The sequence below is a fragment of the Oncorhynchus clarkii genome, chromosome 18 (genome assembly GCF_045791955.1).
Source record: "Oncorhynchus clarkii lewisi isolate Uvic-CL-2024 chromosome 18, UVic_Ocla_1.0, whole genome shotgun sequence".
In the NCBI taxonomy this organism is placed as follows: domain Eukaryota; kingdom Metazoa; phylum Chordata; class Actinopteri; order Salmoniformes; family Salmonidae; genus Oncorhynchus; species Oncorhynchus clarkii.
The window spans coordinates 35,652,135-35,677,802 of NC_092164.1; the positions used below are offsets into that span (position 1 = coordinate 35,652,135).

General features: G+C 43.1%; 1 protein-coding gene across 2 annotated transcripts; it reads right to left on the reverse strand.

The window, feature by feature from the left end:
* Positions 1–231: 231 nt before the first annotated feature.
* LOC139372591 (annexin A14) lies at positions 232–25,463 on the reverse strand. 2 transcript variants are annotated; one of them, XM_071112337.1, is made up of 13 exons: positions 25,324–25,463; positions 15,831–15,870; positions 14,353–14,449; positions 14,116–14,204; positions 13,875–13,988; positions 10,762–10,852; positions 10,496–10,575; positions 7,223–7,261; positions 7,037–7,127; positions 6,853–6,948; positions 6,504–6,559; positions 6,302–6,409; positions 232–793 (listed from the first exon to the last, which is right to left on the reverse strand). In XM_071112337.1, exons 2-13 carry the CDS (start codon positions 15,855–15,857, stop codon positions 734–736), a joined length of 948 nt encoding a protein of 315 aa, XP_070968438.1. In that variant the 5' UTR covers positions 15,858–15,870; positions 25,324–25,463; the 3' UTR covers positions 232–733. The 2 variants fall into 2 exon arrangements, with proteins under 2 accessions (XP_070968438.1, XP_070968437.1); XM_071112336.1 differs by lacking the exon at positions 25,324–25,463 and adding an exon at positions 16,477–16,590.
* Between the last annotated feature and the right edge of the window lie 205 nt (positions 25,464–25,668).

Below are 25,668 nucleotides of genomic sequence, written 5' to 3' on the forward strand. Positions count from 1 at the left end.
GTCATTGACGTTTCATGTTAGAGGTTAAACTTTGCATATGGACATATTAGGAGAGAAGCAAGTTGTTCTTAAACTTGAATTTGTTGTAAACAGTCACCAAAGGGTCAAATTCTTTGCGCAGATATTTGTTGCCGGTTTTAGGAACTTGCCTCCACTGCCCTTTTAGACCATTTTTGTGTGCTTGTTTTTTAAATGCACTGGCTAGAAGGAATGAACGTTGTAGAAAATATACTTCATTGTAATCCAATTTTTATTTTCATAAAAGTATGTATGGAAGTACACTTCAAATGAAAGTACACTTGAAGGTGTGACTTTACTGTGACATTAGGCATTATGAGCATTAGCAATAGGACAAAGTTAGATTTTCTTGCATTACCGTGCAGGAATGAGACATAGAGCAATACAGATGTAGGATCTTAATTTGATCCCCGTGTTGAAGGAGAACTTTCCTGCAATTGCAGGGAATGTAATGTTTAAAAAGACTTCTGAAGTTTGTAATTTTCACTTGATTTCAGACTTGATTTTTCCTCACGAAAATGTATCAACCGCTACAATATTTGGTATTAATTATAATCCACATAACAATTCACATATCCAGTTGCTGCAGGATTATTTTCCTGCTGTAGCAAACTGGCTCAAATTAAGATCCTACATCTGTCTACTGTAAATACTCAAATGTGAATAGTAATGTGTAGGCTGAGCTAATGTGAAATTGTACACAAAACTCATTCCTTTAGTCTTCAGATCGACAGATAGCCAGCAGTGCTTGTAGGTGATCACCTTTGAATTGTTTCTGTTGAAAAACATTGGAACATAAAATAAAAAAAAATTGTAATTAGTTTTATTGAAAGACTGTGCTGCTTGGTTGAGATACTGTAAATAGGTACTTTCATTGACATGCCTTTCTACTGTATTTGTTACAGGAAATAAATACATAGATTTTGTTTTTCATTCCTCAAACAGATGTGCTACTGGCATGCAGATAAGTGTGTGTGTACATGTGGGAGTCTAAATGTGCATTACATCTGGTGGGTACACACAGTGGTGTAGTGGTGCCTGGAGAAGTGGGCATACTCTATTTCTGCCCAAAATTTCCCAAATGGCCAGCCCGGTGAAGGAAAGGCACCCTGTGTGAGAAAAATTTATACTTTGTCCTAAATTTCTTTCAGCTTTTCACTCTCACAAATTGGATGTTAAGAGACTGGTAGACCATCCTTGCACGGTCATCACTAGTTAACACAGCCACAAAGTCATAATTACTATTTTCAAACTATATATGCCCATATTGAACTTACTTTCTAATTATTCTAATTTCTAATTCTAATGCTTTTCTTTCAAAAACAAGGACATTTCTAAGTGACTCCAAACTTTTGAACGGTAGCGTATATCAGACATGACTTATGACAACAACATTTCTCTTTGCCATTAAGCTGAACATATTTCAGATGGACCTTAAAGAAATAAAAATCAGTTCCAAATTACTTGACACACTTTCCATCTACACTTCACTGCCTGATGATTGCATTACAATCGACTGTGATTTTGTGGACTGATTTATCAGCCTCGTCCTGGAGAACAACACATGGTCCACAGAAGGCTCTGATGAACGACCAGGTGCAGCAATTAGTTGAGGAAGACATTAAAGAACACAAAAATACATATACAACAAGAAATGAAGACAAGTATAAATACACAGAAATGATCAAATATGTTATGAGGAAAACTAAATAAAAGACCTAGTTAATATAACCTATAATAAATGACAATGTCTGTTTAGATTTGCTCTGGGATGCAATAGGGATGCTAAGATGCTCTAGCGCAGGGCTGTCCATCCCTGTTCCTGGAGAGCTACCCTCCTGTAGGTTTTCACTCCAACCCCAGTTGTAACTAACCTGATTCAGCTTCTCAACCAGCTAATTATTAGAATCAGGTAATCTAGATGAGGGATGGAGTGAAAACCTACAGGACGGTAGCTCTCCAGGAACAGGGATGGACAGCCCTGCTCTAGCGTGATGACGTCATTGGAGAAGTTTGCGTCAGAAAAGGGAGTGCAACTGGGGAGGAAATTGAGGTGAAGCGTCGTTCTTCGGCTGGAGGCACAGCAGCCGTGTGGATCTGTGCCAAACTGCTACAGTAAGTGAATCTTTTTAAAATGTGAAATCATATTTCTCTCTGATATGAAAGATAAGAGGCATATCAGCATATGATTTTTTTTAAACGGTTTGAAAGCAATGATTATTGACGTTTCTAAACGTAATACACAGCGTTGGGATTGTACAGATGTAGAATCTTAATTGGATCTAGTTTACTTCAGCAGGAAAATAATCCTGCAGCAACAGGAAATGTGAATTATTATGTGGATTAGAATTAATGGTTATTTTTGTAGGGGTCTGAATTTCCAAAATGGTATTTAAAAACTTTAGAAGCCTTTTTAAAACATCAAATGAGTGATCAAATCAAATCACAAAGTAAGCTCTTACATCTGTAGTTCACATGAAGTCAATAGTGGGTGATGTTTTTTTTATTTTTATTTTTTTATTTCACCTTTATTTAACCAGGTAGGCTAGTTGACAACAAGTTCTCATTTGCAACTGCGACCTGGCCAAGATAAGGCATAGCAGTGTGAACAGACAACACAGAGTTACACATGGAGTAAACAATTAACAAGTCAATAACACAGTAGAAAAAAGGGGAGTCTATATATACATTGTGTGCAAAAGGCATGAGAAGGTAGGCAAATAATTACAATTATGCAGATTAACACTGGAGTGATAAATGATCAGATGGTTATGTAAAGGTAGAGATATTGGCGTGCAAAAGAGCAGAAAAATAAATAAATAAAAACAGTATGGGGATGAGGTAGGTGAAAATGGGTGGGCTATTTACCAATAGACTATGTACAGCTGCAGCGATCGGTTAGCTGCTCAGATAGCAGATGTTTGAAGTTGGTGAGGGAGATAAAAGTCTCCAACTTCAGTGATTTTTGCAATTCGTTCCAATCACAGGCAGCAGAGAACTGGAACGAAAGGCGGCCAAATGAGGTGTTGGCTTTAGGGATGATCAGTGAGATACACCTGCTGGAGCGCGTGCTACGGATGGGTGTTGCCATCGTAACCAGTGAACTGAGATAAGGCGGAGCTTTACCTAGCATGGACTTGTAGATGAGCTGGAGCCAGTGGGTCTGGCGACGAATATGTAGCGAGGGCCAGCCGATTAGAGCATACAAGTCGCAGTGGTGGGTGGTATAAGGTGCTTTAGTGACAAAACGGATGGCACTGTGATAAACTGCGTCCAGTTTGCTGAGTAGAGTGTTGGAAGCAATTTTGTAGATGACATCGCCGAAGTCGAGGATCGGTAGGATAGTCAGTTTTACTAGGGTAAGTTTGGCGGCGTGAGTGAAGGAGGCTTTGTTGCGGAATAGAAAGCCGACTCTTGATTTGATTTTCGATTGGAGATGTTTGATATGGGTCTGGAAGGAGAGTTTAGAGTCTAGCCAGACACCTAGGTACTTATAGATGTCCACATATTCAAGGTCGGAACCATCCAGGGTGGTGATGCTGGTCAGGCGTGCGGGTGCAGGCAGCGAACGGTTGAAAAGCATGCATTTGGTTTTACTAGCGTTTAAGAGCAGTTGGAGGCCACGGAAGGAGTGCTGTATGGCATTGAAGCTCGTTTGGAGGTTAGATAGCACAGTGTCCAAGGACGGGCCGGAAGTATATAGAATGGTGTCGTCTGCGTAGAGGTGGATCAGGGAATCGCCCGCAGCATGAGAAACATCATTGATATATACAGAGAAAAGAGTCGGCCCGAGAATTGAACCCTGTGGCACCCCCATAGAGACTGCCAGAGGACCGGACAGCATGCCCTCCGATTTGACACACTGAACTCTGTCTGCAAAGTAATTGGTGAACCAGGCAAGGCAGTCATCCGAAAAACCGAGGCTACTGAGTCTGCCAATAAGAATACGGTGATTGACAGAGTCGAAAGCCTTGGCAAGGTCTATGAAGACGGCTGCACAGTACTGTCTTTTATCGATGGCGGTTATGATATCGTTTAGCACCTTGAGCGTGGCTGAGGTACACCCGTGACCAGCTCGGAAACCAGATTGCACAGCGGAGAAGGTACGGTGGGATTCAAGATGGTCAGTGATCTGTTTGTTGACTTGGCTTTCGAAGACCTTAGATAGGCAGGGCAGGATGGATATTGGTCTGTAACAGTTTGGGTCCAGGGTGTCGCCCCCTTTGAAGAGGGGGATGACTGCGGCAGCTTTCCAATCCTTGGGGATCTCAGACGATATGAAAGAGAGGTTGAACAGGCTGGTAATAGGGGTTGCGACAATGGCGGCGGATAGTTTCAGGAATAGAGGGTCCAGATTGTCAAGCCCAGCTGATTTGTACGGGTCCAGGTTTTGCAGCTCTTTCAGAACATCTGCTATCTGGATTTGGGTAAAGGAGAACCTGGAGAGGCTTGGGCGAGTAGCTGCGGGGGGGGGGGGAGCTGTTGGACGAGGTTGGAGTAGCCAGGCGGAAGGCATGGCCAGCCGTTGAGAAATGCTTGTTGAAGTTTTCGATAATCATGGATTTATCGGTGGTGACCGTGTTACCTAGCCTCAGTGCAGTGGGCAGCTGGGAGGAGGTGCTCTTGTTCTCCATGGACTTCACAGTGTCCCAGAACTTTTTGGAGTTGGAGCTACAGGATGCAAACTTCTGCCTGAAGAAGTTGGCTTTAGCTTTCCTGACTGACTGTGTGTATTGGTTCCTGACTTCCCTGAACAGTTGCATATCGCGGGGACTGTTCGATGTTAGTGCAGTCCGCCACAGGATGTTTTTGTGCTGGTCGAGGGCAGTCAGGTCTGGAGTGAACCAGGGGCTATATCTGTTCTTAGTTCTGCATTTTTTGAACGGAGCATGCTTATCTAAAATGGTGAGGAAGTTACTTTTAAAGAAAGACCAGGCATCCTCAACTGACGGGATGAGGTCAATGTCCTTCCAGGATACCCGGGCCAGGTCGATTAGAAAGGCCTGCTCACAGAAGTGTTTTAGGGAGCGTTTGACAGTGATGAGGGGTGGTCGTTTGACTGCGGCTCCGTAGCGGATACAGGCAATGAGGCAGTGATCGCTGAGATCCTGGTTGAAGACAGCGGAGGTGTATTTGGAGGGCCAGTTGGTCAGGATGACGTCAATGAGGGTGCCCTTGTTTACAGAGTTAGGGTTGTACCTGGTGGGTTCCTTGATGATTTGAGTGAGATTGAGGGCATCTAGCTTAGATTGTAGGACTGCCGGGGTGTTAAGCATATCCCAGTTTAGGTCACCTAACAGAACAAACTCTGAAGCTAGATGGGGGGCGATCAATTCACAAATGGTGTCCAGGGCACAGCTGGGAGCTGAGGGGGGTCGGTAGCAGGCGGCAACAGTGAGAGACTTATTTCTGGAGAGAGTAATTTTCAAAATTAGTAGTTCGAACTGTTTGGGTATGGACCTGGAAAGTATGACATTACTTTGCAGGCTCTCTCTGCAGTAGACTGCAACTCCTCCTCCTTTGGCAGTTCTATCTTGACGGAAGATGTTATAGTTGGGTATGTAAGACGGAGAAGAAGGGTTTGAGAGCTGCATTTCTGTAGGCTTCTTTATGCATGATTTCTCTATTTGTTCTACATCATATTTTTTTTTGATTGAACCTTTATTTTATCAGGGAGTCATATTGAGACCAAGATCTCTTTCACAGATGAGTCCTGAACTACAGAAAATACCCACATCAAAATACAGATGCAAAATGCAAGCAGGAAGAAGAAAAACGTCCATAAAAAACGAACACATTCATCAGTAATAACATCCTCAATCAGCTTTCTGAAATGCCCTCTAGGCACCAGAACCTCAAATTTAAGAACATTTGAAGATTATTCTACAAATAAGGTGCAAGAAAACTAAAAGCTGATTTAACCGGGGGTGGTAACTCAGATGTCTAAAGTTTAGTATTGCTGTTAGGTACAGTGGGAAAACACAGCACTGTATTAACCTATGTGACATCAAACAGGGCCAACCAATGTTCTGGTAGAGAATGCATTGATGAGCACTAAAATTGTCTCCCGTAATATAATATATGATACGGCGTATACCTCTACTACAATACTTTGATTCGTATCAGTGGGGATGAAGACGTGAGTATAGGCAATGCCCATTTTTGTGGGTATAGTGGGTATACCTGCCTGTAGACCCCACTACACCACTGGGTACACATACAGTGTACATATGATTGTATATGTGTGTGTGTGTGTGTGTCCATGCGTATGTGTGTGCCTGACCTGTAGGGCTGTATAGAGTGAGGTGCCCGTCTGTCTGAGATAAGCCACTCTCACACACAGCAGATCCTCCTCACTGTGGGACACCATCACCCCCTGGACTATGGCTGCCTGGAGGGTACAAACAGAGTTTAACCAACCAAACACCCCCAAAGACAGACAAGACGGACGGACAGACGGACTCATGTGTTCGGAACACGTTTACCTTCATGGTCTCCAGTCTCTGAGCCAGGTAGAGGTTTGGGCTCTGTATGCAACGCACTGTTATCAGAGAGAAAGGTTAGTGATCCTTTGTGTGTGAGTCCCTGCCCATATTCACATACCTCTACTGTGTGTACAGTGCACTCTGTGCTCTGCTGCTTGTGGGCACGTTTTCACCAGACATCCATTTCATTAGTAATGATGTAAGCATATGATGTAAGATAGATGTACACATGAAACACATGAAACACATGACACACACACACACACACACACACACACACACACACACACACACACACACACACAGGGATGCATACCCACACACATGCACACACATTCCAGTGTTTTACCCAATGTTTTCAGCCCAAGTCTCACATCTCCACTGAATGCTTTCTCTATTGCTTTATCCACTGTCTCTTGCTTCTCACTCTCCAAATTGACGAACACTGCACGCACAACACAACAGTGTTACATAAAGTTCAATCTAAAAAAGGCCCACACACATGCATACACAGTAAAACCACACACACACACCTTTGTTAAGATGTTCAGAGTCTCTGGTAGTCAGAATGGTGATCCATGGTCCAGGATCTGCCTTCGCCTGATTGATAGCTTCAGCGAGAGCCTGCTCATTCACAAGCACATACGATTAAACACACACACACACACCACTCAAAAATACATGGTGTAGTACACTCGTGCTTTACACACTGTACGTACCTCTGTGTCTCTTTGCACCATTCCTACTACCTTTTTCTTCTATTGAGTGTGAAGCAGTAGAGGAATAGAGAGGAAGAGAGTGGGATCAAGATCAGTATTTCTAAACATTTTTAATTATATGATTTGCTTATTTAACCCTTGTGTTGTCTTAACTTCTTATGGCTGCAGGGGCAATATTGAGTAGCTTGGATGAAAGGTGCCCAGAGTAAACGGCCTGCTCCTCAGTCCCAGTTGCTAATACACCGTATATGCATAGTATTATTAGTGTTGAATAGAAAACACTCTGACGTTTCTAAAACTGTTTGAATGATGTCTGCGAGTATAACAGAACTCATATGGCAGGCAAAAACCTGAGAAGAAATCCAAACAGGAAGTGGGAAATCTGAGGTTGGTCGATTTTCAACACAGTTTGCACAGTATCCCACTGTGAATACACAGTGGGATGTGGATAAAGTTGCACTTCCTAGGGCTTCCATTAGATGTCCACCATCTTTAGAAACTTGAATGAAGCTTATACTGTGTTGTAGAGCCCGGATGGGAGCTCTTTGAGTCAGTGGTCTGGCAGAGAGCCAGTTCCTGGTCACGCGCATTTCACATGATAGCGACCTGCGTTCCATGGCTTCTCTACAGACATAGGAATTCTCCGGTTGGAACTTTATTGAAGATTTAAGATAACAACATCCTAAATATTGATTCTATACTTAGTTTGACAAGTTTCTTCGACCTGTAATATAACTTTTTGTCCGACGTTCGTATGGACCTGCACGAGCGTTTGGATTTGTGTACTAAACGCCCTATCAAAAGTAGCTACTTGGACATAAATAATGGACATTATCGAACAAATCAAGCAATTATTGTGGAACTGCGATTCCTGGGAGTGCATTCTGATGAAGATCGTCAAAGGTAAGGGAATATTTATAATGTGATTTCTGATTTCTGTTGACTCCAACATGGCGGATAATTTTATTTATTTTCTGAGTGCCGTCTCAGATTATTGCATGGTTTGCATTTTCCGTAAAGTTTTTCTGAAATCTGACACAGCGGTTGCATTAAGGAGAGGTATATCTATATGTCCATGTCTAACAATTGTATTTATCAACATTTATAATGAGTATTTCTGTAAAATGATGTGGCTCTCTGCAATATCACCGGATGTTTTTGGAACTCGTGAACGTAACGCGCCAATTTATACTTTAAAAAAAATATAGATATGAACTTTATCAAACAAAACATACATGTGTTTTGTAACATGAAGTCCTTTGAGTGTCATCTGATGAAGATCATCAAAGGTTAGTGATTCATTTTATCTCTATGTGTGCTTTTTGTGACTGCTCTCTTTGGCTGGAAAAATGGCAGGGTTTTTCTGAGGCTTGGCTCTGACCTAACAATCGTTTGTGGTGCTTTCGCTGTAAAGCCTATTTGAAATCGGACACTGTAGTGGGATTAACAACAAGATTACCTTTAAAACGGTATAAGATACATGTATGTTTGAGGAATTTTAATTATGAGATTTCTGTTGTTTTGAATTTGGCGCCCTGCATTTTCACTGGCTGTTGTCATATCGATCCCGTTAACGGGATTGCAGCCCTAAGAAGATTTATGGGTTAAAAATGACCAGCCACTATGTTTAGAAGCAGAGAAAACCCCCTAAATGATATATTTCAACTTGAAATTTGATTGCTTTTCCTTGAGTGATCCCAACATTAAAAAAATGTGAAACATTGCCTTTGTTCATATTTCCATGAAAGCTGTACACCACCAGGGTACAAAGATTGTCTTGGGGTCATTTCTGTCCCGGCAGTTATAAAATCATTTGCACACCATAAAAACACACAAAAAACAAAATGCACACAACCAGCAGCTCCTGAAGAGGAAGATCACCATGGTTGGCACAGTACTAAAAAACAAACTTGAGCTCCCACCTGCACTCCTTGCAACAAGGGGGAGAGGCTTTCTCATCAAAGTTTGCCTTCACCCCCACCACCACTCTAGTATCTTAACGCCCTAAAAAGAAAAAGGAATGTGGTCGTCCACTGCACAAAACGGCTGAGATCAGTGATTGTGAGAAGAGGAAGCCAGACATCATCCTGGCCTACAACCACAACAAAGGAGGTGTGGACAACCTGGACAAGATGATTGGAACTTACAGCTGAAGGACTGCCCGCTGGCCCCTGGTGGTCATCTTCCATTATATCATTGATGTGTCCTCATGCAATGCCTTCATGATATGGAACAATATCAACCCTACCTGGATGCCTGATAAGTGGAACAAGTGGAGGGTGTTCCTGAAGCAGCTGGGACAGGTACTTATAACCCCACACATTCAAAGAAGGGAGCACCTCCCCCGCAGAGCATCCTCTGCAGCGCTTGTGAAAGCTGTTCAGGGGGCTGAATCTTGTCCTGATCCACCTGAGGCTGTAGCTGGGGCAGCAAGAGGAGGAGATGCCAATTCTGCCCCCCAAAGAAGGACTGTAAAACAAATACTATGTGCTGCACATGTGAGAAATACATCTGCAAAGTCCATGCACACACACTTGCATACTGTCCTACATGTGCTAATTAGAGTTGATTGATTAATGTTCTTCATGTTTTTGTTTTGTATCTATTATTTTATTCTTATTTATTGTTGTTGTTTATACACCTTGTGAGTGGGGGCAATGGTTAAAAAAATGGGAGTTGAATTCCTCATTGTACAGTATATAAGAATATATCACTATGTTGCCAAAAAAGTTCAAGACTGTTATTGTTTCCCTTCAATAAAATGCATTCAAAACTACTTTCTGCACATTTCTGCTATTTTCTTAGGCTGAACATGTGCTATATCTTGCTAAAAATGTATGTTTACACATATGCAGTACCTTTAGCAATAATAATAAACCTCTACTTTAGTAAAGAAAACAATTATGACAGGTGTGTTGTAATAAAAAGTGGTGTCCACTGATTAAATGCAGTCTTTCTGCATTGTGAAGAGGTAAAACCCAGATATTCACAAAGTTTGTGATGAATGACCGGTTGTTTCTTCATGCAAAATAGATTTGGGGTTTAAAATTCAATTAAGCTGCTTTATTTTAGGGGTTTATTGAAGGCGGGTAATTTTTTTTACCCTTAGGACAAGGGGAGTTTACAGAGTGCTAAGACTACACAAGGGTTAAAATGTACATGTACAATTTAGTCATTTATCAGACAATCTTTCAGAGGATCTTGTTGGTGTCTTATAACAAGGCTCGAGTGAAGAGGATTTCTGTCCGGGAGAGGAGAGGGACAAAGGTTTACCTTGAGTAAGGCCAGGACGAGTTTGGCAAAGTCCCCACTGGTCTCACCCTTCAGGTCCGTCTCTAGATCCTTATCATACTCTAAACACACACAAGTTATGGGGACATTATTTGGCCTCTGAATACTTTGGTGATGATCTCATTAGAACATATCACAGTAGAACTGTATTGATGGAAGAGCAATTCTGCCATTGCGGTGTTATGAAGGGATTGCAGCGATATAGATAATGGTGTCTTTTATAATATCCTTGAAGTGTTGTAACTTACGCTCCTTGTAGGTGGAGGTGATGTTGGCAAGCGCCTTGGGTGACCTGGTGCACAGAATCTCTAGCAAACCCTCCTCATCTGTGCCAATGCCCTGGATATAATAAAAATACACTTTCTCATTTCAATTACTGTATGTTGCTCATCTGCACATTTACAGTATGTCTGATCAATGTTCCATGCACCTGCCCTCCCTCACAGACTTCACTAGGATGTATTATCAGGATCTTGTACTCATTTCTATTGATGAAGATAAAACTTTTGAAAGTGTGGCATGGCTATCTGTTTAGGAACATGAAAGCATTTGGCCTGGGTAGTGGGTTTAGATCATTGTCCTCTGGGGCTTCAGTTATGGTAAATGTGGGGGGTGGGCTGAGCCGGCCAGTCCCAGTTAGAAGAGGGATTAGACAGGTGTGTCCACTCTCGAGTCAGCTCTCCTGTCTAGCTATATAACCACTGCTGTGTAGGCTGAGGGAGAGGCTGTAGGGGATGCCAGTTCCGGGGACAGTAGGTAGGGTTCAGTTAAGTGCTGGCTTATGCTGATGATGTGGCAGTGTTTGTCAAGAGGGAGGGAGATGTGGAGGAGGTTAGCATGGCTTTTTTATTGTTTGAGGTGAACTGGGAGAAGAGGGAAGGGTTGGTTATGAGGAGATGGGCCAGAGCAGGATGTCCTAGACTTACTTGGGGGCGACTGTGGGCCAGAGAAGGATGTCCTAGACTTACTTGGGGGTGACAGTGGGCCAGCGCAAGATATCCTAGACTTACTAGGGGGCTAAAGTGGGGTAGAGCAGGATGCCCTAGACTTATTGGGGGGCTACAGTGGGCCAGAGCAGGATGTACAAGACTTACTGGGTGGCTACAGTGGGGCAAAGCAGGATGCCCTAGACTTACTGGGGGGCTACAGTGGGTCAGAGCAGGATGTCCTAGACTTACTGGGTGGCTACAGTGGGTCAGAGCAGGATGTCCTAGACTTACTGGGGGGCTACAGTGGGCCAGTGCAGGATGTCCTAGACTTACTGGGGGGCAACAGAGGGCCAGTGCAGGATGTCCTAGACTTACTCGGGGGCTACAGTGGGCCAGTGGAAGATGTCCTAGACTTACTCTGGGGCTATAGTGGGCCAGAGCAGGATGTCCTAGACTTACTGGTGGGCTACAGTGGGCCAGAGCAGGATGTCCTAGACTTACTGGGTGGCTACAGTGGGGCAGAGCAGGATGTCCTAGACTTACTGGGTGGCTACAGTGGGCCAGAGCAGGATGCCCTAGACTTACTGGGGGGCTACAGTGGGCCAGAGCAGGATGCCCTAGACTTACTGGGGGGCAACAGTGGGCCAGAGCAGGATGCCCTTTTTCCCACTGGGGGGCTACAGTGGGCCAGAGCAGGATGCCCTAGACTTACTGGGGGGCTACAGTGGGCCAGAGCAGGATGTCCTAGACTTACTGGGTGGCTACAGTGGGCCAGAGCAGGATGCCCTAGACTTACTGGGGGGCTACAGTGGGCCAGAGCAGGATGTCCTAGATGTACTGGGGTGCTACAGTGGGCCAGAGCAGGATGTCCTAGACTTACTGGGGGGCTACAGTGGGGCAGAGCAGGATGTCCTAGACTTACTGGGGGGCAACAGTAGGCCAGAGCAGGATGTCCTAGACTTAATGGGGGGCTACAGTGGGCCAGAGCAGGATGTCCTAGACTTACTGGGGGGCTTACAGTGGGCCAGAGCAGGATGTCCTAGACTTACTGGGTGGCTACAGTGGGGCAAAGCAGCATGTCCTAGACTTACTGGGTGGTACAGTGGGCCAGAGCAGGATGTCCTAGACTTACTGGTGGGCTAGTGGGCCAGAGCAGGATGTCCTAGACTTACTGGGTGGCTACAGTGGGCCAGCGCAGGATGTCCTAGACTTACTGGGTGGCTACAGTGGGGCAAAGCAGGATGTCCTAGACTTACTGGGTAGCTACAGTGGGGCAGAGCAGGATGTCCTAGACTTACTGGGTGGCTACAGTGGGGCAGAGCAGGATGTCCTAGACTTACTGGGTGGCTACAGTGAGGCAGAGCAGGATGTCCTAGACTTACTGGGTGGCTACAGTGGGCCAGAGCAGGATGTCCTAGACTTACTGGGGGGCTACAGTGGGGCAGAGCAGGATGTCCTAGACTTACTGGGTGGCTACAGTAGGCCAGAGCAGGTTGTCCTAGACTTACTGGGGGGCTACAGTGGGCCAGTGCAGGATGTCCTAGACTTACTCGGGGGCTACAGTGGGCCAGTGCAGGATGTCCTAGAGTTACTCAGGGGCTACAGTGGGCCAGAGCAAGATGTCCTAGACTTACTGGGGGGCTACAGTGGGGCAGAGCAAGATATCCTCGACTTACTGGGGGGTTACAGTGGGCAAGAGCAGGATGTCCTAGACTTACTGGGTGGCTACAGTGGGCCAGAGCAGGATGTCCTAGACTTACTGGGTGGCTACAGTGGGCCAGAGCAGGATGCCCTAGACTTACTGGGGGGCTACAGTGGGGCAGAGCAGGATGTCCTAGACTTACTGGGGGGCAACAGTGTGCCAGAGCAGGATGTCCTTTTTCCCACTGGGGGGCTTCAGTGGGCCAGAGCAGGATGTCCTAGACTTACTGGGTGGCTACAGTGAGGCAGAGCAGGATGTCCTAGACTTACTGGGGGGCTACAGTTGGCCAGAGCAAGATGTCCTAGACTTACTGGGGGGCTACAGTGCGGCAGAGCAGGATGTCCTAGACTTACTGGGGGGATACAGTGGGGCAGAGCAGGATGTCCTAGTTAAAAATGGCAGTGTTGAAGACCAGAAAGTATGAGATGCAGCGGGTGGGATGTAAGGATCACAGAGCTTGGCTGACACTGGATAATGCTTACTGTGGTGAACCATCTGGGGGACCTTGTAGAGGTGTGGGGTTCTATGTACAGTGGACGACGAGGAGTGGCTTGGTTTGAACTGTTTATTACTGTTACAATGTAGTAAAGAGTGTACTAAAGTGATGTAAATTATTGGACCAATAAAGGTATTTGTTTTATTTAAAAAGTCTCTCTCTCTCTCTCTCTCTCTCTCTATCTCTCCCTTCCACCCTCTTTCTCCTGTCTCCATCTGTCCCACCATCCCTCACCTCCATGGATTGTCTCAGACGATAGGCCTCAAACTGCAGTGGGGTCATCAGCAAGGCCAACAGCAAATTCTCCAACTCCCCAGACAGGGCCTTCTTCAGCCCAGAGGACAGCTCCTGGTTCAGGGGGACAACACATAGTCAGTGTGTCTGAACTATGGTCAGTTTGGAATTTTTAGCTGTAATGGCTGAGTTTAGGATTTGAAGTGGGTAACCATGTCCCAGTATTGTAGTTACTAGTTACCTTCTCGGTGATGGTTTTGAAGATCTGAGCGATGATTTGTCTTTGAGCATTGCTGCGGTTGGTCAGGATTTTTATCAGAGTAGGTGCATCTGTAATCAGACCGGAAAAGGAGATCTTGTTAAGAATTTTTTAAATAAAATAATGCAAATCATTTTTAATACCCAAGGGTAGAACAAAACAAGCCTTGAAGCCCATATACTTTATAATCATTATGAGTTATGATGACTGAGGCTGTACCTTTCTGTTCCAGAGCAGCCTGAATGTTCAGAGCATCTCTCTTAGCATGAAAGTTAAGGAAGGGCCTTATAGTACCCAAGGTACCCCAGGACATCTCCTAGGAGAGGACCAGCGAAATAATGAGTGAGAGAGGAAGGGCAAGGCCAATGGAGGAGAGGATAGAGGGCGACAATAGGGGAAATAGACAGATAGAGGGGAAGGGTAAGACAGAGAAAAGGCATTGGAAAGGGGACAAAATGGAAGAGGGTGAAGAAAATAGTTAAGTGGAAGGACAAGGAGTCGGGTGAGAAAGGGGAGTGAGAAAGGGGAGTGAGAGAGAGCTCAGCCAAACAGTGACAAGATGAGGACTGTGAGGGAGAGAGAGGGGAGTGAGAAAGGGGAGTGAGAGAGAGCTCAGCCAAACAGTGACAAGATGAGGACTGTGAGGGAGAGAGAGGGGAGTGAGAAAGGGGAGTGAGAGAGAGCTCAGCCAAACAGTGACAAGATGAGGACTGTGAGGGAGAGAGAGGGGAGTGAGAAAGGGGAGTGAGAGAGAGCTCAGCCAAACAGTGACAAGATGAGGACTGTGAGGGAGAGAGAGGGGAGTGAGAAAGGGGAGTGAGAGAGAGCTCAGCCAAACAGTGACAAGATGAGGACTGTGAGGGAGAGAGAGGGGAGTGAGAAAGGGGAGTGAGAGAGAGCTCAGCCAAACAGTGACAAGATGAGGACTGTGAGGGAGAGAGAGGGGAGTGAGAAAGGGGAGTGAGAGAGAGCTCAGCCAAACAGTGACAAGATGAGGACTGTGAGGGAGAGAGAGGGGAGTGAGAAAGGGGAGTGAGAGAGAGCTCAGCCAAACAGTGACAAGATGAGGACTGTGAGGGAGAGAGAGGGGAGTGAGAAAGGGGAGTGAGAGCGAGCTCAGCCAAACAGTGACAAGATGAGGACTGTGAGGGAGAGAGAGGGGAGTGAGAAAGGGGAGTGAGAGAGAGCTCAGCCAAACAGTGACAAGATGAGGACTGTGAGGGTGAGAGAGGGGAGTGAGAAAGGGGAGTGAGAGAGAGCTCAGCCAAACAGTGACAAGATGAGGACTGTGAGGGAGAGAGAGGGGAGTGAGAAAGGGGAGTGAGAGAGAGCTCAGCCAAACAGTGACAAGATGAGGACTGTGAGGGAGAGAGAGGGGAGTGAGAAAGGGGAGTGAGAGAGAGCTCAGCCAAACAGTGACAAGATGAGGACTGTGAGGGAGAGAGAGGGGAGTGAAACCGGCAAATGTGCATTTTGCCTGGGCGGGCATTATCCTGAAGGTTTCACACGCTTCCATTTCACAATGGAGGATTGTAAGAATTCTAAACGTACAATCGTCAACCATCGTGCAGGAAAAAGAGGCGGTAGGACAGGTAAGACGAATGAAAAAGTGACGAAACTAAGATGCAGAGATGTCGACAGATAAAGAAGAGATGAAAGATGGATAGACAAAGGGGACAGAGATTCCTAACACTCACGTAGGATGGCAAGTACTCCATGTCCATGTCTGAATTTCACCTACGAAAGAGGAAACGAGAGAGACCATTTAATACAACTACACCACTGTTTCACGCATGAATGCAGACATGTGAGGAATGAGGGAACGTGTCATTGCTGAAAACTCAGATTTGATCACCGAAGCAGTCATGAGCCATCATAAGTCAAATGAAATGCATTTGTTAAATGTTGTTAAATGCATTGATAGCCTTTATAGAAGTGTGTTTTACACAATCACCACCTGTAATTAAGGTTTATTAAGTCTAAAAATGCTTTATAGTGTAGAAGGCACTATAAATGCATTAAATATGCCTTATATACAGGTGGTTCATAGAAAGTGTAACCAATGTCCTCTTTCTTATTTCTTGGCTTTTCTTTATATATATTTGTATTTGTTATACTATTTTGATATTGATTACTGCACTGTTTGATAGAGCTTGCATTTCACTATACTTGTGTATGTGGCAATAAAACTTGAACTTAGCCCACATCATAAAAGTCTGAAATTCATAAAGGATGCCTGCCCAAAAAACAGAAACCACTCTAAAGTCACTCACATTTTTGTAATTTGGCAATATGGTCACTAATATACACACTCAGACAAATAATAATAGTACTAGTTCCTACCTGTGACAAAGACAACCAGTAGTCAGAACGAAAGGTGAGCAAGTAGCTAAACTGCCCTTACAACAACAAAACTGCACTTACTGCACCCGCCTCCTTCTCTTCCACTCAAATTCCTCTTGCAAAAATCCTATTTTTGAACCAATGAGAGCTGAGGACCCACACGCAGGTCATTGCCATTGGTCCGTCAGATATCTATGGCAACTCGCGTAGATAACTAGGAAATGTCTAACATTCCTAGCTGAGGAGATATCTGGGCTATCTGGTTAAGGCCAAGAGACCCTAGAACATCTGCTGATGTCAAAAGGGCTTTAAAAATACATTTGACTTGACATAGTTGACCATAAAAATGATAACTAATAACTGTCCATAATAGTAATAGGAGGGCTGGTTTGTTTTCATATACATATGGTATCTTTAAGCAGGGAATACTTTGATTGGGGTAAAGGAAGATGTCATGAATGGCATTATGAACAGCTGAGTTTAATCGAAGAATCTACAAGATAAGTCACAAGATAACTAACCTCACCATTCAACATACCAAACCAGCTCACAATCTAGGAGTCTATTCCAGAGTTTCCCAAACTCCATCCTCGGGACCCACAGATGATCCAAGCTTGATGATTAGTTGACTATGTGAATCAGCTGTGTAGTGCCAGAGCTAAAACCAAAACGTGCACCAAGTATGGGAAACCCTGGCCTATTCAATCAGATCTGTTATCCGGGGTAAGTTCCTTCTTGCAAAGGTAAACGCTGCCTTTGAACGCTTATGAGGGTGAGGTTTTGTGCAGGGCAAGGAAGTTTTCCTCAACCTTTACCACAGAAACGAAATGTCCGGTTTTGACTGAATCGAATCAAAAGACTTTCCTTTGTGAGAGAATTGTAAGAAGAAAGAACATGTATCAAATTCTGACCACAATCCAGGTAAAACAAAGCCCAAATACATTTCAGGTGAATTCAGGACAATACTAAAACAGAAAACATCTGATTTGACCCTTCTGTCCAATATGTTTATTAACTTAACTTGTAGCACCTGAATCTTGGCGTTGCCTCTTAACTTAAACAAGAGGGACTGAAACCTTCATGTTTAGAATGGACAGAGTCCAACAAAGAAGCCATGCAACACCCAGGACATGTGAAACCCCCTAAGATCAGATATCCATTCAACAGCTCTGACCTTGTTCCTCCCGTTTAACATTACAGAGAGCGAGAGAGACAACATTCTACTTCTCTCTGTATTTCCACATGACTCAGTCAAAGATTATTGGACTTGAAATGAGAGAGGGAGACAGAGGGAGAGAGCGACACAGAGGGGATGGTGCGTTGGCGGCGGCTCCAAAGTAAAGAGACGCATATTTACAGCCACATGAAACAAGCTGGTGATTTACAATGACATTTACACATTATTTCTGATATATACACATCATTACTGATACATACATTTACACATTATTACTGATACATACATTTACACATTATTACTGATACATACATTTACACATCATTACTGATACATACATTTACACATCATTACTGATACATACATTTACACATCATTACTGATACATACATTTACACATCATTACTGATACATACATTTACACATCATTACTGATACATACATTTACACATCATTACTGATACATACATTTACACATCATTACTGATACATACATTTACACATCATTACTGATACATACACATCATTACTGATACATACACATCATTACTGATACATACATTTACACATCATTACTGATACATACATTTACACATTATTACTGATACATACATTTACACATTATTACTGATACATACATTTACACATTATTACTGATACATACATTTACACATTATTACTGATACATACATTTACACATTATTACTGATACATACATTTACAAATTATTACTGATACATACATTTAAACATTATTACTGATACATACATTTACACATCATTACTGATACATACATTACTGATACATACACATCATTACTGATACATACATTTACACATTATTACTGATACATACATTTACACATTATTAATCAAATCAAATTTATTTATATAGCCCTTCGTACATCAGCTGATATCTCAAAGTGCTGTACAGAAACCCAGCCTAAAACCCCAAACAGCAAGCAATGCAGGTGTAGAAGCACGGTGGCTAGGAAAAACTCCCTAGAAAGGCCAAAACCTAGGAAGAAACCTAGAGAGGAACCAGGCTATGTGGGGTGGCCAGTCCTCTTCTGGCTGTGCCGGGTGGAAATTATAACAAAACATGGTCAAGATGTTCAAATGTTCATAAATGACCAGCATGGTCGAATAATAATAAGGCAGAACATTTGAAACTGGAGCAGCAGCACAGTCAGGTGGACTGGGGACAGCAAGGAGTCATCATGTCAGGTATTCCTGGGGCATGGTCCTAGGGCTCAGGTCCTCCGAGAGAGAGAAAGAAAGAGAGAATTAGAGAGAGCATATGTGGGATGGCCAGTCCTCTTCTGGCTGTGCCGGGTGGAGATTATAACAGAACATGGCCAAGATGTTCAAATGTTCATAAATGACCAGCATGGTCGAATAATATTAAGGCAGAACAGTTGAAACTGGAGCAGCAGCACAGCCAGGTGGACTGGGGACAGCAAGGAGTCATCATGTCAGGTAGTCCTGGGGCATGGTCCTAGGGCTCAGGTCCTCCGAGAGAGAGAAAGAGAGAAGGAGAGAATTAGAGAACGCACACCTAGATTCACACTGGACACCGAATAGGACAGGAGAAGTACTCCAGATATAACAAACTGACCCCAGCCCCCCGACACATAAACTACTACTGCAGCATAAATACTGGAGGCTGAGACAGGAGGGGTCAGGAGACACTGTGGCCCATTCCGAGGACACCCCAGGACAGGGCCAAACAGGAAGGATATAACCCCACCCACTTTGCCAAAGCACAGCCCCCACACCAGTAGAGGGATATCTTCAACCACCAACTTACCATCCTGAGACAAGGCTGAGTATAGCCCACAAAGACCTCCGCCACGGCACAACCCAAGGGGGGGGGGGGCGGGGGGGGGGGGGGGGGGCGGGGGCGGGGGCGCCAACCCAGACAGGATGACCACATCAGTGACTCAACCCACTCAGGTGACGCACCCCCTCCAGGGACGGCATGAGAGAGCCCCAGTAAGCCAGTGACTAAGCCCCTGTAATAGGGTTAGAGGCAGAGAATCCCAGTGGAAAGAGGGGAACCGGCCAGGCAGAGACAGCAAGGGCGGTTCGTTGCTCCAGAGCCTTTCCGTTCACCCTCCCACTCCTGGGCCAGACTACACTCAATCATATGACCCACTGAAGAGATGAGTCTTCAGTAGAGACTTAAAGGTTGAGACCGAGTTTGCGTCTCTGACATGGGTAGGCAGACCATTCCATGAAAATGGAGCTCTATAGGAGAAAGCCCTGCCTCCAGCTGTTTGCTTAGAAATTCTAGGGACAATTAGGAGGCCTGCGTCTTGTGACCGTAGCGTACGTGTAGGTATGTACGGCAGGACCAAATCAGAGAGATAGGTAGGAGCAAGCCCATGTAATGCTTTGTAGGTTAGCAGTAAAACCTTGAAATCAGCCCTTGCTTTGACAGGCAGTGTCACGACTTCTACCGGGGGTAACTCCTCTCCCTGTTCGGGCGGCGCTCGGCGCTCGGCGTCGCCGGTCTACTAGCCACTACCGATCCCTTTTTCTTTTTCTGGTTGTTTTGTCTGTGTTCCTTTTCACACCTGGTTTTCAATTGCTTTGATTTCTGTGGGTATATAGGGCAGCTGTTACCTGCCGTAATTCGTGCAGGATTAGACTTGTGTGTATTGCGTTCGATGGTATTTGATGTTTGTTGTTTTTTCGCATTTACGCACGTGTATGTAAAGTGTCGGAACTGTGTTAGTTCCTCCGTGTGTTTGCACGATTATTCGAGAGCGTAGTTTTGGGATTTTTGTTCTGTGCCATTTGCATTGCTGGACTATTATTAAACACGCTCCTCAGACATCCCTGCTCTCCTGCGCCTGACTCCTACACCTCTCACCAAGACGCATGTTATCACAGGCAGCCAGTGTAGAGAGGCTAGCACTGGAGTAATATGATCCATTTTTTTGGTTCTAGTCAGGATTCTAGCAGCCGTATTTAGCACTAACTGAAGTTTATTTAGTGCTTTATCCGGGTAGCCGGAAAGTAGAGCATTGCAGTAGTCTAACCTAGAAGTGACAAAAGCATGGATTAATTTTTCTGCATCATTTTTGGACAGAAAGTTTCTGATTTTTGCAATGTTATGTAGATGGAAAAAAGCTGTCCTTGAAATGGTCTTGATATGTTCTTCAAAAGAGAGATCAGGGTCCAGAGTAACGCCGAGGTCCTTCACAGTTTTATTTGAGACGACTGTACAACCATTAAGATTAATTGTCAGATTCAACAGAAGATCTCTTTGTTTCTTGGGACCTAGAACAAGCATCTCTGTTTTGTCTGAGTTTAAAAGTAGAAAGTTTGCAGCCATCCACTTCCTTATGTCTGAAACACATTCTTCTAGCAAGGGCAATTTTGGGGCTTCACCATGTTTAATTGAAATGTACAGCTGTGTGTCATCTGCATAGCAGTGAAAGTTAACATTATGTTTTCGAATAACATCCCCAAGAGGTAAAATATATAGTGAAAACAATAGTGGTCCTAAAACGGAACTTTGAGGAACACCGAAATTTACAGTTGATTTGTCAGAGGACAAACTATTCACAGAGACAAACTGATATCTTTCCGACAGATAAGATCTAAACCAGGCCAGAACTTGTCCGTGTAGACCAATTTGGGTTTCCAATCTCTCCAAAAGAATGTGGTGATCGATGGTATCAAAAGCAGCACTAAGGTCTAGGAGCACGAGGACAGATGCAGAGCCTCGGTCCGATGCCATTAAAATGTCATTTACCACCTTCACAAGTGCCGTCTCAGTGCTATGATGGGGTCTAAAACCAGACTGAAGCATTTCGTATACATTGTTTGTCTTCAGGAAGGCAGTGAGTTGTTGCGCAACAGCCTTTTCTAAAATTTTTGAGAGGAATGGAAGATTCGATATAGGCCGATAGTTTTTTATATTTTCTGGGTCAAGGTTTGGCTTTTTCAAGAGAGGCTTTATTACTGCCACTTTTAGTGAGTTTGGTACACATCCGGTGGATAGAGAGCCGTTTATTATGTTCAACATAAGAGGGCCAAGCACAGGAAGCAGCTCTTTCAGTAGTTTAGTTGGAATAGGGTCCAGTATGCAGCTTGAAGGTTTAGAGGCCATGATTATTTTCATCATTGTGTCAAGAGATATAGTACTAAAACACTTGAGCGTCTCTCTTGATCCTAGGTCCTGGCAGAGTTGTGCAGACTCAGGACAACTGAGCTTTGAAGGAATACGCAGATTTAAGAAAGAGTCCGTAATTTGCTTTCTAATAATCATAATATTTTCCTCAAAGAAGTTTATGAATTTATCACTGCTGAAGTGAAAGTCATCCTCTCTTGGGGAATGCTGCTTTTTAGTTAGCTTTGCGACAGTATCAAAAAGGAATTTCGGATTGTTCTTATTTTCCTCAATTAAGTTAGAAAAATAGGATGATCGAGCAGCAGTAAGGGCTCTTCGGTACTGCACAGTACTGTCTTTCCAAGCTAGTCGGAAGACTTCCAGTTTGGTGTGGCGCCATTTCCGTTCCAATTTTCTGGAAGCTTGCTTCAGAGCTTGGGTATTTTCTGTGTACCAGGGAGCTAGTTTCTTATGATAAATGTTTTTAGTTTTTAGGGGTGCAACTGCATCTAGGGTATTGCGCAAGGTTAAATTGAGTTCCTCAGTTAGGTGGTTAACTGATTTTTGTCCTCTGGCGTCCTTGGGTAGACAGAGGGAATCTGGAAGGACATCAAGGAATCTTTGTGTTGTCTGTGAATTTATAGCACGACTTTTGATGATCCTTGGTTGGGGTCTGAGCAGATTATTTGTTGCAATTGCAAACGTAATAAAATGGTGGTCCGATAGTCCAGGATTATGAGGAAAAACATTAAGATCCACAACATTTATTCCATGGGACAAAACTAGGTCCAGCGTATGACTGTGACAGTGAGTGGGTCCAGAGACATGTTGGACAAAACCCACTGAGTCGATGATGGCTCCGAAAGCCTTTTGGAGTGGGTCTGTGGACTTTTCCATGTGAATATTAAAAGTCACCAAAGATTAGAATATTATCCGCTATGACTACAAGGTCCGATAGGAATTCAGGGAACTCAGTGAGGAACGCTGTATATGGCCCAGGAGGCCTGTAAACAGTAGCTATAAAAAGTGATTGAGTAGGCTGCATAGATTTCATGACTAGAAGCTCAAAAGACGAAAACGGCATTTTTTTTTTTGTAAATTGAAATTTGCTATCGTAAATGTTAGCAACACCTCCGCCTTTGCGGGATGCACGGGGGATATGGTCACTAGTGTAGCCAGGAGGTGAGGCCTCATTTAACACAGTAAATTCATCAGGCTTAAGCCATGTTTCAGTCAGGCCAATCACATCAAGATTATGATCAGTGATTAGTTCATTGACTATAATTGCCTTTGAAGTAAGGGATCTAACATTAAGTAGCCCTATTTTGAGATGTGAGGTATCATGATCTCTTTCAATAATGACAGGAATGGAGGTGGTCTTTATCCTAGTGAGATTGCTAAGGCGAACACCGCCATGTTTAGTTTTGCCCAACCTAGGTCGAGGCACAGACACGGTCTCAATGGTGATAGCTGAGCTGACTACACTGACTGTGCTAGTGGCAGACTCCACTATGCTGGCAGGCTGGCTAACAGCCTGCTGCCTGGCCTGCACCCTATTTCATTGTGGAGCTAGAGGAGTTAGAGCCTTTTCTATGTTGGTAGATAAAATGAAAGCACCCCTCCAGCTAGGATGGAGTCTGTCACTCCTCAGCAGGTCAGGCTTGGTCCTGTTTGTGGGTGAGTCCCAGAAAGAGGGCCAATTATCTACAAATTCTATCTTTTGGGAGGGGCAGAAAACAGTTTTCAACCAGCGATTGAGTTGTGAGACTCTGCTGTAGAGCTCATCACTCCCCCTAACCGGGAGGGGGCCAGAGACGATTACTCGATGCCGACACATCTTTCTAGCTGATTTACACGCAGAAGCTATGTTGCGCTTGGTGATCTCTGACTGTTTCATCCTAACATCGTTGGTGCCGACGTGGATAACAATATCTCTATACTCTCTACACTCGCCAGTTTTAGTTTTATTACTGATACATACATTTACACATTATTTCTGATACATACATTTACACATTATTTCTGATACATACATTAACACATTATTTCTGATACATACATTAACACATTATTTCTGATACATACATTAACACATTATTTCTGATACATACATTAACACATTATTTCTGATACATACATTAACACATCATTTCTGATACATACATTTACACATCATTACTGATACATACATTAACACATCATTTCTGATACATACATTTACACATCATTTCTGATACATACATTTACACATCATTTCTGATACATACATTTACACATCATTTCTGATACATACATTTACACATCATTTCTGATACATACATTTACACATCATTACTGATACATACATTTACACATCATTACTGATACATACATTTACACATCATTACTGATACATACATTTACACATCATTACTGATACATACATTTACACATCATTACTGATACATACATTTACACATCATTACTGATACATACACATCATTACTGATACATACACATCATTTCTGATACATACATTAACACATTATTTCTGATACATACATTAACACATCATTTCTGATACATACATTAACACATCATTTCTGATACATACATTAACACATCATTTCTGATACATACATTAACACATCATGTCTGATACATACATTTACACATCATTTCTGATACATACATTAACACATTATTTCTGATACATGCATTAACACATCATTTCTGATACATACATTAACACATCATTTCTGATACATCCATTTAAACATCATGTCTGATACCTACATTTACACATCATTTCTGATACATACATTTACACATCATTTCTGATACATACATTTACACATCATTTCTGATACATACATTTACACATCATTTCTGATACATACATTTACACATCATTACTGATACATACATTTACACATCATTACTGATACATACATTTACACATCATTACTGATACATACATTTACACATCATTACTGATACATACATTTACACATCATTACTGATACATACATTTACACATCATTACTGATACATACATTTACACATCATTACTGATACATACATTTACACATCATTACTGATACATACATTTACACATCATTACTGATACATACATTTACACATTATTACTGATACATACATTTACACATTATTACTGATACATACATTTACACATTATTACTGATACATACATTTACACTTTATTACTGATACATACATTTACACATCATTACTGATACATACATTTACACATCATTACTGATACATACATTTACACATTATTACTGATACATACATTTACACATCATTACTGATACATACACATCATTACTAATACATACATTTACACATTATTACTGATACATACATTTACACATCATTTCTGATACATACATTTACACATTATTACTGATACATACATTTACACATCATTACTGATACATACATTTACACATTATTACTGATAAGTACATTTACACATTATTACTGATAAGTACATTTACTAGACAAAGAGGTAGCTGGGTTTCCATTACAAATACAATGCTTACCTGGTTTGGTGAGGAACTTGGAAAGTTCCACTCTCTTCCTTACTGTGTCCACCTTGTGCCTAGGATATTGTCTGTACTCTGTTACTGGAGCAGAGCGAAATGAGATATGTGGGTTTTACTGTGTGTCCACTGTCAACAATGGGACGTTTCGGTTGGACGGATATGATGAACGATTTTTCCACTTTAGCTTGCCAGATATAAAAGTCACCATTTTAAAATGTATCCAGTATCATTATGTCTTACCTCTATTGCCATTTAGTTCATTGTACTGTATCTATTAATGCAGGCTTGAGATGTGCCATTCTGTGAAGGATTAGACTACGAATAAATCCGATGCATTTAACC